A 25,915-nucleotide genomic window follows, 5' to 3' on the forward strand; every position below is an offset into this window, starting at 1 on the left:
TGCAATGGCATGATCATAGCTTATTGCAGCCTCCAACTCCTAGGCCCAAGCAAACCTCTCATTTCAGCCTGTAGTAGGCATGCATCACTGTGCCCAACTAATTTTTTATTTATTGTAGAGACAGGGTCTTGATATATTACCCAGGCCGATCTTGAACTCTTGGCCTCGATTGACCCTCCTACTTTGGCCTCCCAAAGTACTGGGATTACAGGTGTGAGCTACCGCACCTGGTGTATCCCAGCTTTTCAGACAGATGTATCTGAATTGAGAGTATCAAGGGGACAGGAAGCCACAGGAAAATGTACTACTCCAGAGTGCTAATTTTTCCTGAGAGTTGGGGGAGGAGAACTTTTTTGCATTTAATTAAAACATGTATTTTGGATAAGAAGGCAATATTCAGATGAATTTTCAGGGTAAAATATCAGGCTACAAGGAAATTCACCTTTGCTGTGGATCACATTGGACTGTCCCCTGAGCCTCTTAGGAAAGGAGATGGCTTCACTTTCTTTGACTCTTAGAGGTACTTTGAAAGTATTCGAAGGACATTTCAGCAAGCTGCCCTGGCATGGAATGTCCCTGTCTGTACTAGTTCTGTGAGAAAGGCATGCTTGTGTATGCAAGAGTTCATGTTACTTCTCTGCAGAATAGATGTTTCACATTTCTGCTCTTGAGTAGAATTCTCTTTTGCAAATTTATTTGTGTGGGCATAGGTGATTTGCCAAGGAAAGATGTTACTGAAGTCCCTACCATAAATATATTTATGAAATACTCCTCTGTAGATTTTATGTAGATTAGTCATCCTTTAAATGGAATAAAGTGAAACTCTTATTTCCCTGCCCAGTTATGCTCCATGGGATGCCCATGCATGGAGGGCAATGTTGAGGTGCCCTGGAGCTGGTATGGTCAGTGGGATTACCCTAACAGGTAATGTCATCAAGTTGTGCTAACCCAGTGTGTTCTTCTCACCTATAGAGATGCAACCACTGCATGAAGATAATTTCTCACAAGAGAACACAGCAGAACTTAACGTGCAGGTTTCTGAAGAGCCCACCCATTTGGGCCAGCATGTGATTGGGGACACTCATGCCTCGGAAGTTTCAACGAAGCCAAATGCTGAGAAAGACTTGGACCAGCATGTGATCCGGGACACTCATGCCTCGGAAGTGTCACCGAAGCCAAATGCTGAGAAAGACTTGGACCAGCATGTGATCCGGGACACTCATGCCTCAGAAGTGTCACCGAAGCCAAATGCTGAGAAAGACTTGGACTGGCGTGTGATCCGGGACACTCATGCCTCGGAAGTGTCACCAAAGCCAAATACTGAGAAAGACTTGGACCCAGGTAAAGCTTGCTAATTTTTTTCTACAAAGTGGAGACATCATAAAGAAGGCCTTCTAGGAGATTCATTGTCAAAGGTAGGAGCTAGAGACTTGTTAAACTCAAATGAAAAAAGGATCCCAGAGCTAATTGAGAGAAAAGCAGGCGTCAAGACAGATGGAGATCAAAAATAGGAAAGACACCAGAGGCTGTAACTAACCTACAAACCAGTGTTTGGCTGTCACTATCTTGTGTAAATTATTTCAATCTAAAATATTATTCTTAAAAGGCCTTATGCTCTAAAACAGTAGTTTTCAACCAGACCAGCAGCATCAGAAACTCTGGGGGTGGGACCAGCAGTCTGTGTTTAACAAGCCTTCCAGGAAAGACTGACCTGATGCAAATTACGGTTGGAGAACCACTGCTCTAAAACTCACAAATTCAGTTTTTCCTCTGCTTTACCCCTCTCTTTCCAAATAAAATACAGTGCAATGCAGTTCTTTTTTTGATTTGCTATCTGGACTTGGTAAATAAAACTTCTTAAAATACAGTGAAGGGGTCCAAGTATGTTTATAGCATAAGCTCATAGGAGACAGTACAGAACACTGTAGTGTGTAATAGTCCAGGATAGACTGACTGACACAAAGAGTATTTCACCACAGTGCACAGTAAACATCCAGTGAGAGATGAGAATGTTTACTTTCCAGGCACAGTACCTAATATTTAGTGGATATTCAGTCAGTATTTTTTTAAAAGAGAAACCATTCTTATTCTAAAGCACAAAATATCTATTTTCCTCCCAATTCCAGGGCCAATTACAGGAGAAGACACTCCTATGGATGCTATTGATGCAAACAAGCAACTAGAGACAGCTGCCGAAGAGCCAGCAAGTGTCACAGCTTTGGAAAATGCAATCCTTCTAATGTATTCATTCATATTTTATTTAACTAAGTTGGTAAGTTTGACACATAGTTTTTTTTTTTTTTAACTAAAATGTTGATTATTACAGTTTTTAAGTTGATTTTGAGCATGAGGTGAAGAACTTAAATTGTCTTTATGAACATGATTCTTGATCCTTTGAGGAGAGATCTTGAAATGAGCCACAGGTGTGTGGCTTTAATGCGCTCTTAGTTCAGCACATGCGGAGGCTTTGCTGTATGCTGGAGCTGGGCACAGGCACACCTGTCAAACATGGTTCTTCCTTTCAGGAACCTTTCAATTTAGCCAGGAGAGAAGGACATTCACTTGAAATGTAATATGATAATGGGCAGGAAGAGAAGTATTTACCTGATGGTAGAACAATCGATGGCATAAATTGGTTCATTGTGGAGGGAGAGTGGTAGGAAAGGCCAGAAGTTTGCTGAGACATGCTTTAAGCAGAGTTGAAAGATAGATGGGAGCTTGACTTGGAGTTGTCAAATAGAAGGGCTAGAGGAGGGAGATGGGCGGGGGTGGGGCGGGCAGCATGCAGTCAGGCAGAAAACACATTCAGAGAAATGGAGGCATGAAGAAAAGGTTATTTGGGGAAGTCAGGGAAGCATGGGTAGTTGGTGTTTTCTTTTGTTGTTGTTTTTTTTTTAAATTAAGACAGGGTCTTGCTCTGTAGCCCAGGCAAGAGTGCATTGGTGCAATCTCAGTTCACCGCAGCCTCTGCCTCCTGGGCTCAGTGATCCTCCTGCCTCAGCCCCATGAGTAGCTGGGATCACAAGTGCGCACAACCATGCCTGGCTATTTTTTGTAGAGGTGGGGTTTTGCCATGTTGCCCAGGCTGGTCTCGAACTCCTGAGCCCATGGGAGCCCACCTTGGCCTCCCAAAGTGCTGGGATTACAGGCAAGAGCCACTATTCCCCGCCAGTTGGTGGTGTTAAAGCGTGGAGTTAAGATTAGCTGGGCAGGGTGGGGCACACCTGTGATCCCAACTACTTGGGAGGCTGAGGCAGGAGAATCACTTGAGCCCGGGAGGCAGAGGTTGCAGTTAGCTGAGATCGTGCCACTGCCCTCCAGCCTGGGCAACGGAGCAAGACCCTGTCTCAGAAAAAATAAAAATAAAAAAGTATGGAGTTAAGAGGGGGAAAATCTGTTGGAGGGACGCAGGGAAAGTCAGAAAGGAAATAAGGAAATTGTGTGCCATGGTGAGTGGTCAGACCATTGTTGGCAGAGATCCTTGGAAGATTTTAAGCAGGAAAGGGATTGTCAGGTCTGCTTCTTAGCAAGAGTCACTTACGGCAGAATATTTATTCAGCTCTTTCTAAAGGGAGCCATGCTCCAAATGAGACATTTAATGTCTAGAAGCTTATCTAGGCTTTTTAGGACTTAGCTCCCCCTTGTGGTACTTGGTAGAATTTGACATTTTTTTCTTGTTAAATTAGAGGAACAAGCAAGCTCTCGAAGTTGGAGCTCAGGTTGCCCTTAGGGCTACAGAGAAAGTATGCTCCTCACCAAAGCCATTTCCTTTAGGTCCTGTTATTTCAAGACTCGAATAGGAAAGAGCATTTTTGTTGTTTTTCTGTTAAAATCTATGGGTTTCAAGCCAAGATGATTTTATTTCAAATCCCAAAACTATCGATTAGAAGTTTAGGGAAAATTACTAAACTTTGAACCTCAACTTTCTCATCTGAAAAATTTAGATAATACCTACTCCAATTGTTGGTAAGAATTAAATGACATGGTAATGTAAAATGTCTGGTGTAGCATCTGGCATTGTGTAAGATCTCATCCCTCACCTAATTCTCATTTGGATGGTCAAAGGGCATAGAAAGACATTGAATACCTGGGGGTTTTAGGGGAAAGACCACCAGGATGGAAAACAAGTAGGAAATCCAAACCGTTTTTCAGTATTATTCATTTTTGTGCTGGTGATAGTCACCTGGGTAAAGGTGTGTATTTTAATTTGTACAGTTGGAATAATGAAATTTTCAGGGATTAAGACAGTCTCAGAATTCAGAATTTGGTTTTCAGAATGAAATTATCACTTGAAAAATTTAACAGCCCCAGTTGTAGAAGGAATTTTTTATTAATCATATTTCTAGATACACACAGAGCCCTCTTCTAGGCCTGGGTTGGGGCATAATAGGAGTGGTGTAGGATACAATCTGTGATTAGGGGATAACAGGGAATGACCGACATGAATGGCAAGATATAAAGGCACAGTGTTATAAGATGCTGACTTGAGAGGGATTGTCAAAAGAGCATTTTGATGGCTAAATATGTACCAGAAATTGTGCTAGGAATAAAAGATTCCAAGAGGTATAAAGTGTAATTCTGACTTTTGAAAGGCTTAAAAAAACCTCTCAGTAGTCATAGCAATTCCCTGTACTCTAATCCTGCCTTTTTAGGACCTGTGCATCACCAGTTCCTAGTGTGAGCCGCCTACCTTGCAAGGCTATACATTCCTTTGTTGCCTAGTTCATTCTTATACTGACTCCAAATTTTCCTCCATGATTTCCTCTATAGAATCTAATTCTGTTTTTACATAGTAATCGTTTAAATATTTGAAGTTATATTTTAATTTATTTTAGCATTTTATCCTGGAAAATTTCAAATATACAAAAGCAGAGAATCCATGGGACCATCGCCCAATAATTCCCAAAAGTGACTGTCCCATTTTATACTTCCATCAGCAATTAATGAAACTTCCATTTGACCACACCTCCCCTGACACTTGGTATTATCAGTCTTAAATTTTAGCTATCGTAGTGGGTATGTCTTTGCGGTTTTAATTGTAATTCCTGATGATTAACGATACTGAGCACTTTTTCACTGCTTATTGGCCATACTTTTTGTGTGTCAGTTCACTCTGACTAGCTGGAATTCAAATGTCTCGCAGCCCTGTGACAACTCTGGGAATTGTTTAGCTTACAGTTGTTCTTTTTTCCCTTAGTTATTCTTTGCCCATCCTTAAGGAGTCTTACCCTACACAGATACTGTTTAGAATTCAGGCTGAGGCTGAAGGGGAGACCTCCTTGCATATTTCTGGAACTCTTTTTGTTCATAGTGTCCATCTTTTTTTTTTCTTTGAGACAGAGTCTTGCTCTGTTGCCCAGGCTAGAGTGCAGTGGCGCCTTCTCGGTTCATTGCATCCTCCACCTCCTGGGTTCAAGTGATTCTCCTGCCTCAGCCTCCTGAGTAGCTGGGATTACAGGTGCCCGTCACTGCGCCTGGCTAATTTTTGTATTTTTCAGTAGAGACGGGGTTTCACTATTTTGGCCAGGCTGGTCTCGAACCCTTTGGACATCACTTGATAATGCCAAGAATAATGAGTTGTCTAGCTCATTATTTTGAAAATTGTTTAAATAAAGAAAAAGAATCAAATATTTACCCTGCCTTAACTATACAAGCCAAATCTCAGTGTAAAGAATACTTGATCATAATTTTCTCTTTGTAGAAATACCCCAGCCTTTAAATGAAGGAACAATATAAGAGAATTTAAAAAAAAGAGGGACACCCAGATGTTAAATGCCTCCCGATAGACGTACACAACATCTCCTATTAGGTATTCTTGACAAACAAAATTGAATTTGAATTTGACTACTGATCCAACTACCAATTCCCAGGAAATATAAAGAACCAGAGAAACATGTTAAAATATACCAGGGGGATGTAGTCAGCAAAATCTAGACCATCATATACCTTAGGAGCCAAACAAAACTGTTCCTTCAATGAATGCACTGCAGTAACAACAACAGAAAGAACTCCATAGACAGCGTAACTGGGATGAGACTCACCCTCCCACTGAAAGCAATAAACAAACTAGACAAAATATATTTTAAAAGCTGTTTTTCATATAGAGAACAACAGGCAGCACAGAATTGTGACCCCTGAGAGAAAGGAAACAAATAGGTGAGCTCTACAACCTCCCAGCTTTCTACCTGGCAGTACTTTCTTGACCTCAGTGCAGGGATGGGGAACACAAGCGGAGTACACCCATCTTGCAGAGGAGGCAGAGATCAAAGTTCAGGGAGACTGAGACATCTGAAATATGCAGGAAAAGGTACCAGAAAGATGGATACTATGGGCTGGGCGTGGTGGCTCATGCCTGTAATCCCAGCACTTTGGGAGGTTAGGAGTTCGTAAGCATGTGTGTAACAGAACTACTCAAAGTCACAGAAATCATCTAAGTGATCAGAAGGAATGGTTTTTGACACAGGGCTAGAAATAGTGCCTGGAAAACCTAATAATAGTAGGGAGATCCAGAGTTCTTAGAAGGGTCTTGCCTCTGACTAAATGCTACTAATGTCTTGCCTGACAAATTTTAAGACTCAAAACCAAACTGTTTCCAAGTAATTGAATTGCATCCTAGAGCAAAGCTCAAGGATATGTGTTCGTAAGCATGACATACAATCAAAGATTATCAGGCATGCAAAGAAGCAAGAAAATATGACCCAGGATGAGGAGAAAAATCAAACCATCAAAGCCAACTAAGAACTGCCAGAGATATTAGATTTAGGCAAGGGTATTAAAACAGTGACTATTCCGGTATTTTGGATGTTAAAAAAGTAAGGAGAGACATGAAAGAGTTGTTTTTTAAAAAGACCCAAATCAAATTTCTGGAGATGAAAAACTACACAGTGCCTGAGACGATAAATGCACTAGAAGAGATTCGTGCCAGAGTAGCCACTGTAGACGAAAAGATTAGTGAACTCAAAGATACAGCAATAGAAGCTATCCTCGATGAAACACAAAGGGGGAAAAAGACCCTGAGAAATGTGAACACAACATCAGTGACCTGTGGGTCACTGTCAAGCAGCCTAATAGATGTATAACTGGAATTTCTGTATAAGAGGGGAGAAAAGGCATTTGGAAAAATATTTGAAGAAATAATGACTGAAATTTTTCCAAAATTTATGAAAACTGTAAAGCCACAGACCCAAGAAGCTAAGTGAAACCCATAGCACAAGAAGCATGAAGAAAACTGCTCCAAGGTCTGTCATAATCAGATTGCTCAAAACAGAGCAGAAAGACATTTTACACAGAGAGAGAGGAACTATGTCACGGATGACATCAGACTTCTTGTCAATAATAAGGCATGAGAGCATACAATGGAGTAATAGCTTTAATATACTTGAAGAGCAATACTGTTGACCTGCAACATCAAACCCGGCAAAATATCTTTCAAAACCAAAGGTGATGAAATGAAGACCTTTTCTGACAACAACATACAAGAGCTGAAAGAATTCACCAACACACTTGCACCATAAGAAAGGTTAAAGGAAGTCCTTTAGACTGATGGAAAATGACAATATGACACTACACAAAGGAGTGAAGAATGCCAGGTGATAACCTTGTGGATAAATATATAAAACCATTTTCTTATTATTTAAATATCTTTAAAAGTTAATTGACTTTAAAGACAATATCAGTATAATATGGGGTTTAGAAAATATGTAAAAGTTAAATGTATAATAATAGTGTAAAGGTCAGAAGAGGGAGAAATGATAGTAACTACCATAAAGTTATTATTATATAAATGAAATAGTGTAGTGTCATTTGAAGATAGACTGTGATAAGTTGAGAATGTATACTATAAACCCTATAAAGCAACCACTAATATAACAGAGTTATAGCTAATAGGCCAATAAATGAGATAAATTGGAATAATTAAAAAGACTGATATAGGAGGCAGAATAAGAGAAAGAAGATGGGAACAAAGAACAGGTGGGACAAATTGAAAAAAAAGAGGATGCTAAACTTTTAACTATATCAGTAATCACAGTAGGTGGAACTTGTCTAAATACCCCAATTAAAAGGAAAAGTTTGTCAGATTGGGTAAAGAAGCAAGACCCAACTAGATGTCTATAAACTTTATATAAAAAGATAGAAAAAAAGTTAAAACTAAAAAGATTGAGAAAAGATATCCCATGCTAACACTAGTCAAATGGAAGCTGGAGTGGCTATATTAAACCAAAGAAGATTCCAGAGCAAAGTACATGACTAGGGATAAAGAAAATCCATTTCTTATGATAAAATGGTCCATTAATTAAGAGGATATAAAAATCTTAAATGAATGTGCTCCTAGTAATGTATCTTCAAAGCACATGAAGCAAAAATGGATAGAACAACAATGAAAAATAGATAAATTTACAATTATAATTAGAGATTTCAGTACCCCTTCTCAATAACTGATAGAATAGGAAGTCAATAAGGATCTAGAAGTTATGAACATCATCATTAACCAACTTGACCTTATTGATGTTTATAGAACATTCCACCCAAGAAGAGCAGAATACATATACTTTTTAGTGCACATGAAGCATTTACCAAAATGAACTATATTATCAGCCACAAAACAAGTCTAATGAATATAAAATGATTCAAGTAGTACAAAATGTGTTCTCTTCACAATATAATTAAGTTAGAAATCAATAATGGAAATATCTGGAAAATCCCCAAATATTTGGAAACTAGGTGACACACTTTTTTCTTATCATCTTATGAGTTTAAAAGGAAAAGGAGAAATTAGTATTTTGAGATGAGTGAAAATGAAAACAGGCCAGGCGCGGTGGCATCTTAGCACTTTGGAAGGCTGAGGCAGGAGGATCACTTGTGCCCAGAACTTCGAGACCAGCTTGAACAACATGGTGAAATCCTGTTTCTACAAAACATGCACACACACACACACACAAAAGCTGGGCATGGTGGCACATGTCTGTAGTCCCAGCTACTCAGGAAGCTGAAGTGGGAGGGTTGCTTGAGCCCAGGATATTGAGGCTGCAGTGAGCAGGGATTGCACCACTGCACTCCAGCCTAAGTGACAGAATGAGACCTTGTCTCAAGAAAAGAAAAAAGAATAAAGACAATAAAATGAAAACAAATATATCAAGTGTGTACAATGTCGCCAAAGCACCAGTGGGAAATGTATAGCACTACCTATATTAGAAAAAAGAAAGGTCTCAAATAAGTGACTTCATTTTCCACTGTAAGAGACTAGAGAAAGAAGAGCAAACTAATCCTCAAGTAAGCAGAAGAAAAGAAATAATGAAGATAAGAGCATAATTTAATGAAATAGAAAACAAAAGGAAAAGAGAGAAAATCAATGTAACCAAAACCTGGTTCTTTGAGATTAATAAAATGGATTAACCTATAGCCAAAGTGAACAGGAAAAGAAGACAGGGAATACAGATTACCAATAGCAGCAATCAGAAAGACATCACCACAGATTCTTCAAATGTTAGAATTATAATAAGGGAATATTATGAGCAACTTACGTCAACTAATTTGACAATTTAGATGAAGAAATTCTGTCTAAGACACAGACTGCAAAAGCTCATTTGGGAAGAAACAGATAACCTTATGACTATTAAATTGGATTTATAGCTAAAAACCTTTCCAGAAAGAAAACCCCACACCCAGATGGCTTCACTGCTGAATTCTATTAAACTTACGAGGAAGAAATAATACAAGTTCTACACAAACTCATCTATTAAACTGAAGAGCAGAAAATACTTCTCAGCTCATTGTATGAAGCTAATGTTACCAGGATATCAAAACAAGGCAAAGACAAAGACAAGTAAGAAAGAAAACCACAGACCAGTATCTCTCATCAACAGTGGTACAAAAACTCTAAACAAAAATTTTAGCAAATCAAATCCAACAATATATAAAAAGAAAATACTCTATGACCAAATAGGATTTATACCGAGAATACAAAGTTTCTTTAACATTTGAAAATCAGTGTAATTAACCATAATGACAAACTTTAAAAAGACAATCCATATGTTCAGTTCAGTAAACACAGAAAACCACTTTGAAAAAAATCTAAAATTGATTACTGTGTAATTTAAAAAACAATAAATTTATCAACAAACTAGGAATGGAAGGAAACTTAAATCGCTTTTATGAAAGATTTAAAATGAACATCATACTTAATAGTGAATGATGGAATGTCTTCCCCCCAAGATCCAGAAGTGAAACAAGAATGTCTGCTCTCATTACATCTGTTCAGTGTTGTAAGGCAATAGCCAGTGCACTAAGGCAAGAAAAAGAAATAAAATGCGTCCAGATTGGGAAAGAAGTAAAATTGTCTTTTTTTGCAGACAACATGCATAAAATCTGGTGGGATGTAGAAAAAATCTGCTAGATAAGTACTAAGTTTAGTAAGGTTTCTAGATAAAGATTTACATGTAAAAGCAATTGTATTTATATGTACTAGCAATGAACAATTGGAAATTGAAGTTAAATTCCATGTACAATACTATCAAAAATATGGAGTACTTACAGATAAATGTGGCAAAAAGTGTGTAAGACATATGCATTGAAAACTATAAAATATTGCTGATAGAAATTAAAGAAGACCTAAATACATGGAGAGATAGACCTTGTTTATGAGTCAGAAGACTATATTGTTAAGCTCCCCAATTTGATCACTTGCATTAACATAACCCCAATTAAAATCTCAGAAGGATGTTTTTTAAATGACAAGCTGATTTTACAATTCATATGGAAAATGCAGAGGACCTCGAATAGCCCAAGCATCATGTAATTTCAAGACTTATTATAAAACTCTAGTAATTAAGACAGCAGATGAATAGACCATTGGAACAAAATAGAAAATCCAGAAATAGATTTATACATGTATGACAATGGACTTCTGACAAAGGTGGAAAGACAATTAAATGGAAAAAGGAAAGTCTTTTCAACAAATGGTACCCAAACTATTAGATATTTATATACAAAAAATTGATCCATACCTCACATCATGTACATAAATTAACTCAAAGTGGATCATAGACTTAAATGTAAACCCTAAAACTATAAAACTTCTAGGAAAAATTAAGAGAAAAATTTTGTTGAACTTGGATTAGGCAAAGATTTCTTACAGTTGACATCAAAAGTATGATTCATAAAGGAGAAATTTGATAATTTGGATTTAATCAAAATAAAAACATCTCTTTAAAAAACACTGTTATACAAACTACAGACTGGGAAAGAGTCACTGCAAAGCATCTATCTGATAAAATATTTGTATTCAGAATACATAAAGAACTTCAACATTCATCTAAAAAAATGTAATGCAGTAAAATTACACTTTACCAAGGAAGATACACCAATTGCAAGTAAGCACATTAAAAAATGTTCAGCATAATTATCAGGGAAATGCCAATTTAAAGCAGAATGAGTTACCACTACACACTTATTACATTGGCTAAAATTTAAAAAACTGATTATACCATGTGTTGGAGAAGATGTGGAGGAAATGGAAGTATCATACACTGCTGGTGGGGATGTGAAGTGGTACAGCTATCTTGGAAAACAGCTTGTCAGTTTCTTAAGAAGGTATACACCTACAATGGGCATATGATCCAGCCATTCTTCTCCTAAACATTTACCTGAGACACATTTACCCAAGTGAAAATAAATTATACATGCATAGAAAGACTTGTGGATCAATGTTTTTGACAGTTTATTTTTTCTGCCCAGCTGGCACATTTATTGGCATTAAACATAAGACCTTTCCCCTCCCTGGCACCAGGAAGCCACGCCCAAGGGGTATCCCTCTGCCCCATTTCTGCAACAAATTCTCAGGTCTTAGCAGTAGCCTGAGGTGCCCCCAGGGCTCTGGGCTGCTGAATCGTCTGGCTCATCATTTCTATGACAGCCGGTTTCATGGCGTGCTCCTGGAGAGCTGGTGGATTTTCTCCATCTGCTTGGTTAGGAAGTCTGTCTTCCTCTTGAAGAAGTCCTTGGCATCCTCAGCTATCTTTTCTACATAGTACCCAGTTCCTACATCGATGAGCACATGTTCCACATCATGCAGCTACTCAGGGACATACATCGAACTCATCAGTGGGATGAGTAATTCTCTTCCCTTGTTGCTCTTACTAAGCATGTTCAGACAGTCCTTGGCTTCTGCATACTTGGTCTGTACCACTTTGAGCTGGGCAAAGGACGTGGACAAGAACTCCACTTCCTGGTCCAGCTGGTTCTTGAGCATTTCTAGCTGTGGCAGATTCATCTCCATGATAGTCTTGGAAGTTTTATTTATAAAAGCCTAAAACTGGAAAAAGTCAAATATCCATCCATAGATGACAGATAAACAGATTATGGCACACCCATACAATGAAATGCTACTCAGCAATAAAAACAAATGAACCATTATGGATATGTGCAGCAATGTGGGTGAATTTCATATTATGCTGAGAAAAGTCAGAGAAAATATAACCGTGCATTATTACATACATATAAAACTTTAGGAAATGCAAACTAATCTATTATGACAGAAATTGTTTCAGGGGCAGGGAGGGGTGAAAGGGGGCAGGAGATTACCAAGGGAATAAGGAGACTTTGGGAGGTTCACTATGTTGGTTGTGATGATGGTTTCACAGGCATATTCATATGCAAAACTGATCAAACTGTGTACTTTAAAAACATATAACGTATTGAATGTCGTATTTCCCTCAAAGCTATAAAGAAAAAAATCCTGACTTTCTTAGATAAAAGTAGTAGTCTACTTTTCTCTACCTTTAAAAAAATGTATTCTGACAGCATGCCCTAGCAGTATATAAAATTACTTTCTTTTATAGCTTTACAGTATACTCTGTTGTATTCAATATGTCGTTCATTCATGGCCATTTTGGTCGTTTCTAGTCTTTTGTTTTAAGTAATGCTGGAATAATACAGTTTAGTGCATATATTTTTTCAGCATTTGTTGTTATATCCCCAGTATCTTTGAGATAGATCTTTAGAAGTGGGATTGTTGAGTCAGTAGATAAATATACAAGTTATTTCTGGAGACGATGCCAAATCATAGGGGTTGTATGATTTTATATAGAGATCAGCATAGAATGAGAGTGCCTGCTTCCTCCACATTCTCTCACCTATAGAGTGTGCTGTCAAATGTTTGGATCTTGCCAAGATAAGTGAGAAATCGTATTTCATTGTAGGTTCAATTTGTATTTCTTGTATTATGAGTGAGGCAGAGCATGTTTCCATATGTTTTTAAATTATTTGCATTTCTTTTCCTGGGATCTGTTCATTACCTCAGCCCATTTTCCTATAGGTTTGCTGGTGGCTATCTTCTTATTTGTAAAGCACTTTATATTTTAGGAATATTAATCCTTCATAATATGTTACAAATATTTTTTCTTAGGTTACCATTGCCAAACTTGGATTATTTTGCAATTTTTGTGGATGGGGTTGCGCGTTTTTTTGTTTTTGTTTTTCAGTAATCAAATTTACAAATCATTTTCTTTGTTGCTTTCGGATTTTGATACATAATTAGGAAGGTCTTGCCCACTCACATAATACACAGAGACAGTCACTCAATTTTTTCAACCATTTGTTTTCATGTTTTACATTCAGGTTTCTATTAACTTGGAATTTATGAACAATGAGAGAAAAAGATCCAGTTTTATTTTCCATATTGTTATCTAGATATGTAATACCACTTATTAAAAAGTCTGTTAACCGGCGGACTTGCTGTATCCCAAATTTCCAGTGCAGTGGGGTCTATTTCTGGATTTTTTATTCTGCCCCGTGGTGGGTCTGCATTCTTGGGCCAGTACCATACTGTTATTACAGATCCTGCCCTCCTCTTGTACCACACCCTTCATATGTCTTCTTTCTTAGGGTTTTCCTGCTTGTTCTTGCTTGATTGTTCCTCTGAGTTGACTTTATATTCAACTCGAAGATAAACCTTTAAAGGTCTAAAAATGGTATTTTTATCTACAGATACCATTTTTTCCCCCACAGATTAAATGTCCCCGGTTTCTTCAACTTTTGGAACGTGATTTCCATACTATTCATTATCCTTGTCCTTTTCCACAAGTCATGTAACCCCAACCTTAAGATGTGGCCGGCCACTTGTAGTCCCAGCTTCTCAGATGGCTTGAGCCCGGAGTTTGAGTCCAGCCTGGGCAACATAGGGAGACTCCCTCCCCTTTCCCGCAGCCACCATCTAAAAAAAAAAAGTGGGACCCATAACTGAACCCCTGTGCATGGGGGTGACACGATGACATGACTCCTGGGTAAGGCTTTTTAATAAGAGTGTGGGCAAGAATGTGAGACAGCGAGTGCAATGGAGGTCAGCAGGCGGAACGCTAAGCAGAGGACTGAGTAGGCAGGGAAGAAAGGCCGCGCACGGCAGCGGCGCCCCCTCTGAGCGGTGATCCTTCCACGCTGTGACAGGAAGGGTCAGCTCCGGGCCGGCACGAGAGGCCTGCCTTTCTCCTTTTCCCCAGCTGCTGCCCACAATCCTCCTCTACGTAGATCCCTGCCTCCTTACTCCGGGGCTCTGTAAGTCGCAGGTTCCTAGCGGAAGCGCCAGTCACTTCCGCCTCCCTTTACTTGAAGTCTTCCGCTCCCCATTCGCTCTTCTCCCCCGCCCCCTCGACAGTTGGTTCCGTCTGCTCTGGTCCCGCCCTCGCGGGCCAACTCTTTTGGTGCCTTGACATGCGCCAGGGGCCGTGGCTGATGACGTGCTTTATAGGCGGCATAAAGCGAAAGTGCCGGCAGCGGTGGAAGGCGAAGTTCAATCCCAGAGTCCGCCCCCTGAACTGGGGCCTTTCCGCAGGAGGAAGCTCTGAAAGACAGGGGACCCAGTGCCATTCCCCTGGGAATTGTCGCTTGCATTCAGCTGTTCTACACAATGGACTCAGTACCTGCCACTGTGCCTTCTATCACCGCTACCCCGGGGGACCCGGAACTTCTGGGACCCCTGTCGGTGCTCTACGCAGCCTTCATAGCCAAGCTGCTGGAGGTGACAGTCCCCATTCCCAGGGAGGGACTCAAGCTGTCACAGGCGGGTGGAAGAGTTCTGAGCAGAGTGGGTGCATTGATTGTGCAAAGGAGAAATGGAGTGTGTCAGATCCGAGGAAAGCAAGACGTTTTCTATGCTGTTTAGGGAGGCAGATGGGAGTGTGTTTGAGATTTCGTCCCTTTTTTTTTTTTTTTTTTTTTTGCGTACTTACGAAGTTACAGCACTTTATGTTATGGTGTGAAGTCACGATCAAAACACAGAGGGCTTACAGGTCTTTTCCGCATAACCCCCGGCTCTGTTGGGGGATGGGACCAGTATGATAGTGTACTTGTAGAGGGCTGTGAAAACGGCATAGATCAGACAGGTGTTTAATGCACTGTTTTCAAGGAAACATTTAGAATTAAGGCACTAAATTCAAAGCGGTTTATCTAGATCAGTTATCAGGAGCTATCCAAACTTAGCATTTGTTCTTTGTTTATGTAAGAGTCGATTTAAGATTTTAAATCTTAGAGGAATAACACATTATTTGTGGTATTCATTATCATCATATTGGTTTTATTTGCAGCCATAAAAAGTTGGTTACTTATATATATAAGGTTTTATATCTTATGTGGTTTTTTCAGCAATAAAAAACAACCTATTCAAGAGAAATTCCAGCCATGTTTTAGATAACATATTGTATCAGGGCCTATTGTAAACTAGAAATATATGCCCAACCTAAAGACATTCAGACTCATAGTACTTCAGAACACAACAAGCCAAACAATAAGTGTGAGACTCCCAGTATCCTATTTTTCTTGAAGCAGTGAGAGCTACTGAAGATTTTTGAGGGGATAGGTATCTGATAGAGTTGGTTTAGAATTTCTATGAATGAGTCTTTGTGACTGCTTTATGGTAAGCTTCTTTAAGGTTTCTCATTATTTCTAACATGCCCATTTCAGCTAGTTGCTACATTGCCTGATGATGTTCAGCCTGGGCCTGATTTTTATGGATTGCCGTGGAAACCTGTGCTTATCACTGCCTTCTTGGGAATTGTTTCGTTTGCCGTTTTCTTCTGGAGAACTGTCCTTGTTGTGAGTAAATTAATGCATACTTTAACTCATAAATTCAAGTATGGTTTTATAATCACAGCCCTTTTGTTTCTTTTTCAGTTTCTAATGTGAACAGATATTAATGCTTTTAATTCAAGCTAACCTTGTACAATAGTTTAGTATAATTTTTGTGTTGGTACGTTCTTAAGTGGATAAGACAACATGTATAATCTCAATGGGAAAACTTCAGTTTATATGTCCCTTATATCAAAATCTAAATATTAAGAATTAGGTGGGTCTTTATTTCAACTCACAAAGAAAAAAAAGAAAGAATTAGGTAGGACATATGTACACTGTTAGTAGAACTAGGAATTCTTAGAGCCATCCTGAAAAATAGTTTCATGATGTGTATCATAAGCCTTAAAAATGGTTATATCCTTTTATATTGTATTAATATCATGTCTAGTAATCAATCCTAAAGAAATAACTAGTCGGCCAGACACAGTGGCTCAACGCCTGTAATCTCAGCACTTTGGGAGTTTGAGGCAGGCGGATCACTTGAGGCCAGGAGTTTGAGAACAGCCAAGCCAACATAACAAAACCCCATCTCTACTAAAAATACAAAAATTAGTGGGGTGTTGTGGCACATGCCTGTAATCCCAGCTACTCGGGATGCTGAGGCAGAGAATCGCTTGAACCTGGGAGGCGGAGGCTGCAGTGAGCCGAAATGCATCACTGCACTCCAGCCTGGGTGACAGAGTGAGACTCCTCCATCTCAAAAAAAACCAAAAAAAAGAAAGAAAGAAAGAAATAACCGATCATGCGTTAAATATCTTACATGGCCAGGTGTGGTGGCTCACACCTGTAATACCAGCACTTTGGGAGGCAGAGGCGGGTGGATCACATAAGGCCAGGAGTTCGAGACCAGCCTGGCCAACAAGACGAAACCCCTTCTCTACTAAAAATACAAAAATTAGCCGGGGGTGATGGCGAGAGCCTGTAATCCCAGCTACTCGGGAGGCTGAGGCAGGAGAATCGCTTGAAACGGGGAGGCAGATCATGCCACTGCACTCTAGCCTAGGCGGCAAAATGAGACTCTGTCTCAAAAAAAAAGTTTTAAATATCTACATAAGAGCATTCAGCAGAACAGTATTTATTAGAGTGAAAACTTTAACACAACCTACTGTGATTCACAGTGGGAAAGTTGTTAAATTATTGTATGTTCATATAATGGGATATTAGGCTGCTTGATATAATTCAAAGACATAGGGGCACAACAAATACTCACAATTTAACATGAAGTAGAAGAAAAGTAGAAACCAAGACTTTAAGGTATAAACTGTATATTACATCAGCATACACACAGAAAATAAATGCTGCAAGAAAATACAACAAAATGATAAAAATTCTTATATCTAGGAGATGAGGTACGTTTTCAGTTTTTAAAAAATGTGTATTTCCCAGATTTTCTGATTTGATCATGTACTGTTTTAGTCAGAAAATACCTTTTTATTTGGAAATACAAATTATATCCTGTGTAAAGACACACCATTAATTTTTTTATCTTCTGTGCAGAATTTGTCTTTCAGACTTAAACATATGTATGTATAAGTGTGTATACTCATACTTGTACATACTTATGATTATACTATGTAGCATTCGGCTTCATAGTTATTTAACATAATTGGGAGAAGATTATTTTGTGTAAATGAACTTTGCAGATGAATAGCTTCCTATTGAAACTTCACAGTTAAAATGGCCAAAATTATTGTGTGCCAATCTTTCTAAAACTGAGTACTGTTTTTCTGATTTCATAATTATATCACATATATCATCATTAATAAATTTTCTCTGCTTTCACAATTGATTGTAAAATTACTTAAAAAGAAGGGTCTTTTCTCCTGTGAGGCCTTCTCTAACCTCGTGGTGCTTTTTCTCAGATAAAAAGGGAGAATCAAAGGGTAAATGGAAGGGGAAAAGGTGAAAACATTTTACATTTCCCTCTCGTTTCTCCTATTTGTTAATAAAAAATATTCTGACGCCATTTTCATTTTTTAGAAAGTTGTATAGGCTCTGTGTCCTAACTGTCGTTCCTCAGCACTTGACTTTTGGAACCTTGGTCTCTACTTGCCTGTTAGTTTGGGTGAAATGGAGCAGAGGAAGTTAACTCTCATTAGCAAGGCCGTGACATTAGAGAGATAGTAATTTCTTTCCATGTTGGAATTTTCTGAATGCATATTCCTATAACAACGGTATTATAAGTGAGATTTAAATACTGTAATTATTAGGTATGCAGTATATTAATTACTGTATACAGTAATATAGTATATTATGTAAACAGTATATTTGCTGGGATTATGGATGATTTGTGGACTGGTGTTAGCATCTCATCAACATAATATTTGAAAGGGAAAATATGTTCTGGGTTGCAAAGAAATTTAGTAAGATTCTTTTTAAAAAATTAGTTACTGCTTAGATTTTTTTGTCCTATAATTTAGTGCTGTCTTTAGGGGATGATTTGGGTTTTGCCCTTTCAGGAAGATGATAGTTGTCATTTCTCTTGTTGCTTATGCATTTTCCTCTAGCAGTCTTCCCTTCCCTGTCAGGTTTGTGAGCACTGTTTTTAGTGGTCTAGGAAAATCAAATGATCTAGTTTAGTATTAATAGAATTATTTTTAAATTCAGCCAGTAGTCAATTTTGAATAGGATTTCTGAGATGTTTTCTGGTGAGCAAAAGAGGTGTGTGTCTTAGTACGAAGATCATACCTTTAATTTTGTTTCCTCAGAGTCTTTTTGAGTAGTCATTGTTTTTAGATTTCATTCTGGCTATTTGGAGTTGTCAAATAAATAAAATGAATAAATAAGATGTTGATATATTTATTACAAAAATATTAGCCATTTCTGTTATTCAAGCTAAGTGCTTATTTCATAAAACTGGTGCTCATTTAGATATATAAACATCTCTTTAGCTGCAGAGTAAGATATTTACCTTAGCGCTGTATCTGTCAGACTACAGCATATCACTACTGGTTACGTTTGAAATGCTTTTTAACCTTTTTAAATTTTTTTCATCTTGTGGATTCATGCTAAACCAAACTATTATTAAATTCTCATTTGGTTACAATTCTGCCAGTTGTATTAGAAACTATGTACATCTGTTAATAAAATGTTTGACATCAAATTTAATTTTATTTTTCTTTTCTAGGTAAAGAGTAGAGTATATCAAGGTAAATCTTTTGGCTTATTTTGTACTATTCCCTCTGTATTGTTGTTTGATATGGATTTTATATATAAGTAGTTTTAGTGACTTCTGATATCTGACTGACTTATAGCTTCTGAAAACTTTACTATTCCTAGGTTGCCAGGTTGGATGATAGAGGAAATAGTGATGCTACCAACTGAGATAGGAGATGAAGAGGAACAAATTGCAGGAGTAGGGAGAAGATAATTAATTTGAGGCAGATTGACCTTAAATGTTGACGTAGTACCAATTTATTCCTTGTGACCAGTGTTCCTTTGCTAATGATTTAGTCAGTACATTAAATATTTATTTAAGTAGATAATTTGAGGACTAGAAATGTAAATCAGCATGACTGCGTTTTTTATTTCTCTTTGCAAATGACATATTTGAAGTGATGCCATTTTCTGAGAAGAAAGATGCTTCATGCAGGGAAGAATACTGAGCTATAACATTTTACTGTATTTCCTATCTTGGAAATAAATTAGACTCTCATTGAAATAAAGGTTCTTACTATATTTTTCTTAAATTGTAACAGTATTTTTACATCCTTATTCTTGTTAGCAGATTGGTTTTTGTATTAATCTGTTTTCACACTGCTATAAAGAAATACCCAAGGCCAGGTGTGGTGGTTCACGCCTGTAATCCCAACACTTTGGGAGGCCAAAGCAGGAGGATTGCTTGAGCTCAGGAGTTCGAGACCAGCCTGGGCAACATGGAGAAACCCCGTCTCTATTAAAAAAAAATACAAAAGTTAGCTGGGTGTGGTGACACACACCTGTAGTCCCAGCTACTCAGGAGGCTGAGGCAGGAGGATTGCTTGAGCTTGGGAGGTGGAGTTTGCAGTGAGCTAAGATTGTACCACTGAACTCCAGCCTGGGCAACAGAGCAAGACCCTGTCTCAAAAAAAGAAATACCTGAAACTGGGTAGTTTGTAAGAAGTTTAATTAGCTCATGTTTCTGCAGGCTATAGGAAGTATAGCGGCATCTGCTTCTGAGGAGGCCTCAGGGAGCTTTTACTCATAGCAGAAGGCAAAGCGAGAGCAGGCCTTCTTACATGGTGGGAGCAGGAGCGAGAGAGAGTTAGCGGGGAGTTGCTGCATACTTTTAAACAACCAGATTCCACAAGAACTCAGTCACCATCATAGAACAGCACCACAGGGATGGTGATAAACCACTTGTGAGAAATCTACCCCTGTGATCCAGTCACCTTCCACCAGGCCCCACCTGAACACTGGGGACACTGGGGGCTATAATTTGACAGGAGATTTGGTGGAGACACAGACCCAAACCATATCACTTTTTAAAACCATAATAGTTATGCTAAGAAGTTCTTTTTCCTGATAGTGCCAGATAACATGTCTTTGCTGCTGATCCATTGGGTAATTCAGTTTCATTTAGTGATCATAATAACCTCATTATTTTTTCTTTTTTCAGTCACGGAACAGCAAATTTCTGAGAAGTTGAAGATTATCATGAAAGAAAATACAGAACTTGTACAAAAATTGTCAAATTATGAACAGAAGGTATAGTTATTCTTTTGTTTTTTTTTCCCATGGTCCCAGCTTGAATTATTTTCACCTATCTTATAGTTCAGTTACTATGGTATTTTTAAGTAATATTTATTATTCCATTAATTCCTATAAACCATCCAGATCTTAAGCAGTCATATGTGTAAAGTACTGTTTTCCTCTGTAAGAGGTCAGTCACTTGAAATTGAGTTCTGGTAGCACTATACTTTGTATTTCTGGATTCTGAATGCTTTATTTTATGTAGATCAAGGAATCAAAGAAACATGTTCAGGAAACCAGGAAACAAAATATGATTCTCTCTGATGAAGCAATTAAATTTAAGGTAAAAACTTATTTTGGGGATTACATTTTAAAAGTATAAGTAATGACTATAACTAACCTTAATATCTTTTTTGTAGGATAAAATCAAGACACTTGAAAAAAATAATGAAATTCTGGGTGACGCAGCTAAAAATCTTCGTGTTATGTTAGAGTCAGAGAGAGAACAGAATGTCAAGAATCAGGACTTGGTAAGAGTTTTGCTGCTAAGTGTTACTAACAATTTGGGTTTTGAACTCTTTTGTAGATTGAGTTGAACCCTTTATTTTCCTTGCTGTTACGTGAAGTAAGAGTGCGAGTCAGGGAAGTTGAACCTACTTCTGTCCATTTTTGTGGAATTTTAAGTACTTACACAAGAAGTTATTCTTATGGGCCTAGGAAGTATTTTGGTTTTCAACTCTAGGTAATTGTCATATTGCTTGGCTCTGCCCTCTGAAACATGTGGAACAACTAGGAAACCACAACCCAGTTGAACAGTCCTGGGTGTTTTGTTTTGTTTTGCAAAGTTTTTTTTTTTTTTTTTTTTTTTGCTGTAAACATTTTACTTTATTAATAGAATACTTTTAGAATGACCTAAAAGTTGCAAAGATAGTAGAGAGCGTACCCATAAATCCCACACCCTATTAATCTTGATGACCTCACTGAGGTAGTATTGCCACATTTCTTCACTGTAAAATTACCTTTTTTTTTTTTTTTTTAAACTTTTTGCATTATTGTACCCTTTGGAAGGAAGTTACTAACAGCCCACAGTGAAAAAGGGTTATGCTCTGTCCCCTTGAGGAGCCAGAATCTTCATAAATTATCTAGAATTCTTCTGTATGGGTGATCTGTCTATTTTCACTCCAGTCCTACCATTTTTAATTTAGGCAAGAGCATTTTTAAAGTACCTTGGGGATTTTTTTTCTCTTGCTACAAGAAAAAAAAAGTCACATTGATTTGAACTGGTTTACTTAAAAGTTTTTTCAGTTTCTCTTCTTTCACCTTTTAGTCTGGTCATCTACCACATTTTATTCTAACCAGGAAGGCTGTGTATGCCATGAAATATTTATGCCTTCGATTATTTTCCCTTACCTCTTTAAGTTCTTGATTTTTCCCTAGGGCAAAACTGAAACACCTGCTTTTACCTGAAACATAGGGGATGGCTCTGGGACATACTTTGTTGATGTTTCTTCTTTTCAGTACATATCCCAGTGTTTCTACTGAAATCCTAATATACATTTTGTGTTCTGTTTTTACATGGCAGATATCAGAAAACAAGAAATCTATAGAGAAGTTAAAGGATGCTATTTCAATGAATGCCTCAGAATTTTCAGAGGTAAAGCTGACTATAATTCCTGCAGGATATTAATACTATATTATAGTTTGATTGCAGAGCAAAAGTTTGATGTGTGCTAAAATGTGCAAAAAATGAAAACTACATGATGTTGGGCTGGGAAAGTAACTTTTTTTGATTTTCTTTGGAATTAATTCACTAATAGGAGTGTTTTGCATTAGGTTCAGATTGCGCTTAATGAAGCTAAGCTTAGTGAAGAGAAGGTGAAGTCTGAATGCCATCGGGTTCAAGAAGAAAATGCTAGGCTTAAGAAGAAAAAAGAGCAGGTAAAGGAAAGTGCGTGTCCTAGGTCATGTAAAATAGAGAACCCAGTATCATACCTCATGAATGCCTTTTCTCAGATCTATTTTTAAGGTAATATATGTGCAGGATTCTGTTCTTAGATATGCAAAGTTTAAAGTATGCTTCCAAAATTGAGTGTAGGTATACATTCTCTATCTGTTCTGGATTTTCTGTTCTGTACAATTTATTTTGGCTATCAGAGTGTGTAGTCTTGTTTTGTCAAACACCAATTGCTGTTTAACTTGAGTAGCCTCCAGTGGGTAATAGATTGGCTTTTTAGACCTAAGAGTTAGATATTTTATAACCCTCCTTTGAGTAGTTACTGCTTCAGTAGCCAAGGGAATGTTACATGAGCAGGAGTCTGGACTTGGGAGATAGCAGGATGAACCCTTCTGTTCCTTCTGGAAGTGAATTATTTGAATTGGCTACCATTTTCTGAAGGATGCAATAAACGAGATCCAACTTCCTTGACAGCTCTGATGTTCTCACTGTAGCTCTGAGGGTTGGGACCACTCTCTCCTCCCGCTTAACTAAGGTCTTAGCACATAGTGATAGGCCAAGGAGAGGCATGGCTCCTTATTTCCCTGTCTCATTCACTTGGTCCTAATGTCTCCAGTACAAAAGCCCTAACCTGTGGGAATCTTGTGTTTTAACTTTTCAGTTGCAGCAGGAAATCGAAGACTGGAGTAAATTACATGCTGAGCTCAGTGAGCAAATCAAATCATTTGAGAAGTCTCAGAAAGATTTGGAAGTAGCTCTTACTCACAAGGATGATAATATTAATGTAAGTACGTTCTCATGAATACAAGCTTAATTCTTGTGAATTATCATGAAATCTGTAGAATTAAATGGAAAGACTCTTAATGCCCTTTTACTTCTTTTCTAGGCTTTGACTAATTGCATTACACAGTTGAATCGGTTAGAGTGTGAATCTGAATCTGAGGGTCAAAATAAAGGTGGAAATGATTCAGATGAATTAGCAAATGGAGAAGTGGGAGGTAAGATCAGTCCCAAGGAGGATGGACCCGTTTTGCCTTCCTGTCTTTAAGTGCACCAGTGCTACTTTTCACCTGGCTGAATTTCCTCTTAAGCTTTCGAGTTGTAAACACATATTGGATTTGAATGTATGTCTGCTTGCATTGCGCAGAGGTGGATTGCTAGGGTGTGGTGTAGCAATAAACAAGCAGTGAACACTGACTTTGTTTTTACATTGAGACTAGAAGGGTGCATGGGAGCTGCACTGGTCATGTCTTACACCTCTAAGTATTGAACACATACAGTAGTAGAAACTTGTTTCTCAGTTTCATGAAGATAACATGTTAAAACTTGTCATCTCAGTAGCTGTGTGGTTTTAAGGCCCACAACTGTTTTTAAGAGTACTGAGGTGGTTGGAGGCATAAACTGACTAAGGCCATGAAAGAAAACCACAACTGGTTTTGAGAGTGCCGAGGTGGTTGGATCCATAAACTAAGGCCATGAGAGTGGAGGCTATAGGGTAGCAGTGTTTACTGATGAGGACAGTGTTTCTAGATGCCCTCTCTCAAGTTGGATATTGCTTGTGTAGTGGGTGTTTAAACCACACCTGGTAGCAGATTCTGGAGGAGAATAGGAGGGAATGTTTCTGAATAAGACACTAAGCCCAGATGGAGGTAGATATGAGAGAGAAGAAAGAGCTTTATCTCACATGTTTCTTCTTGCTCAAGAATGGCATGTATAACATGTTTATGTACAAATGGGAATTCACTTTTTCAGTCTTAAGTTTGCAGTTCTCTTAAAAGTCAGTCTAACCCTGTTCTGTTTTTGTTTGTTCTTTAAATGTTTGAACATGACAATTGTTTGGTTTTGGGTAAATCAAGAAAATACGGATTTAAAAAGCAAAGGAAGAAAAAGCAATGAAAGAAATCCTTTTGTTTTTTAGGTGACCAGAATGAGAAGATGAAAAATCAGATTAAGCAGATGATGGATGTCTCTCGGGTATAATCCTTTTTAGAGTCCCATGATTACCTGTGAATACTTTTACTATGTCTCACTTTTATGAATACTTCTCTCTTCTGCAATTTTTAGACACAGACTGCAATATCGGTAGTTGAAGAGGATCTAAAACTTTTACAACTTAAACTAAGAGCCTCTGTGTCCACTAAATGTAACCTGGAAGGTAGGTTGCTTCTTGAGAAGAAATTGCTATATCTTGGAAAGATACAAAATTGCATTAGAAAGATAAAGAGCAGCTTCCTGCTTTCATTCGTCTCATTTCTCTCAGCACCAGCCCCCAACCAAGTTCTCAAGTTCTTGTGCACACACATAAAACTCTAATGTTTAGGCCGGGCGCGGTGGCTCAAGCCTGTAATCCCAGCACTTTGGGAGGCCGAGACGGGCGGATCACGAGGTCAGGAGATCGAGACCATCCTGGCTAACCCGGTGAAGCCCCGTCTCTACTAAAAAATACAAAAAACTAGCCGGGCGAGGTGGCGGGCACCTGTAGTCCCAGCTACTCGGGAGGCTGAGGCAGGAGAATGGCGTAAACCCGGGAGGCGGAGCTTGCAGTGAGCTGAGATCCGGCCACTGCACTCCAGCCTGGGTGACAGAGTAAGACTCCATCTCAAAATAAATAAATAAATAAATAAATAAACTCCAATGTTTTATCCTTTACAGACCAGATAAAGAAATTGGAAGATGACCGCAACTCACTACAAGCTGCCAAAGCTGGACTGGAAGATGAATGCAAAACCCTGAGGCAGAAAGTGGAGATTCTGAATGAACTCTATCAGCAGAAGGAGATGGCTTTGCAAAAGTAAGACTGTCATCATTTCCTGTGAACTGTATTGTCATGTGACTAAATAAATGTGTAACTAATATAGATACTGTTATCATTTTTTAGGATTATTTATACTTTTTTACATCTGTAATTAGTATAAATTTGTCTTTCTTTCTTTCTGCTTTGTTTCTCATAAGCTGCATTTTTCTTTCCTTTCTAACCAGTAGTCAGAAACTGTTGCCTGTAGCTCCCTGAAGGGGGAGCAGTGTGCTGGTGCCGACAGGTGCTGCTGTGGAGTGCTTCTCTTTGGAAGATCTAGCCATGCCTTGTCTGTGGCTCCACCACTTGTTTCACTTTCCTTTCTTTGTGGTCAATTATGTAATTTAAAAAGTCTGAGTGATTTTGTATGACATGTG

At 38.3% G+C, this 25,915-nt stretch overlaps 1 protein-coding gene and 1 pseudogene across 8 annotated transcripts in view; one reads left to right on the plus strand and one right to left on the minus strand.

The window, feature by feature from the left end:
- MIA3 (MIA SH3 domain ER export factor 3) overlaps positions 1–25,915 on the plus strand; it is a 52,926-nt gene that overhangs the window by 14,845 nt on the left and 12,166 nt on the right. For 3 of the 8 annotated variants that reach the window (XM_077937889.1, XM_015115698.3, XM_015115721.3), the window contains exons 5-18: positions 973–1,341; positions 2,127–2,272; positions 15,952–16,083; positions 19,247–19,268; positions 20,717–20,805; positions 21,056–21,133; positions 21,210–21,320; positions 22,373–22,444; positions 22,624–22,728; positions 23,406–23,528; positions 23,631–23,742; positions 24,663–24,718; positions 24,809–24,899; positions 25,397–25,535. In XM_077937889.1, coding sequence (XP_077794015.1) covers positions 973–1,341; positions 2,127–2,272; positions 15,952–16,083; positions 19,247–19,268; positions 20,717–20,805; positions 21,056–21,133; positions 21,210–21,320; positions 22,373–22,444; positions 22,624–22,728; positions 23,406–23,528; positions 23,631–23,742; positions 24,663–24,718; positions 24,809–24,899; positions 25,397–25,535 — 1,645 coding nt within the window. Of the gene's footprint in view, positions 1–972; positions 1,342–2,121; positions 2,273–14,717; positions 15,011–15,951; positions 16,084–19,246; positions 19,269–20,716; positions 20,806–21,055; positions 21,134–21,209; positions 21,321–22,372; positions 22,445–22,623; positions 22,729–23,405; positions 23,529–23,630; positions 23,743–24,662; positions 24,719–24,808; positions 24,900–25,396; positions 25,536–25,915 lie in introns of those variants that run through there. The other 5 variants (XM_077937898.1, XM_077937906.1, XM_028853474.2 and 2 more) reach the window with 3 other exon arrangements.
- On the minus strand, positions 11,716–12,408 carry LOC144329629 (prefoldin subunit 5 pseudogene; annotated as a pseudogene).

This window comes from Macaca mulatta, chromosome 1 (genome assembly GCF_049350105.2).
Source record: "Macaca mulatta isolate MMU2019108-1 chromosome 1, T2T-MMU8v2.0, whole genome shotgun sequence".
In the NCBI taxonomy this organism is placed as follows: domain Eukaryota; kingdom Metazoa; phylum Chordata; class Mammalia; order Primates; family Cercopithecidae; genus Macaca; species Macaca mulatta.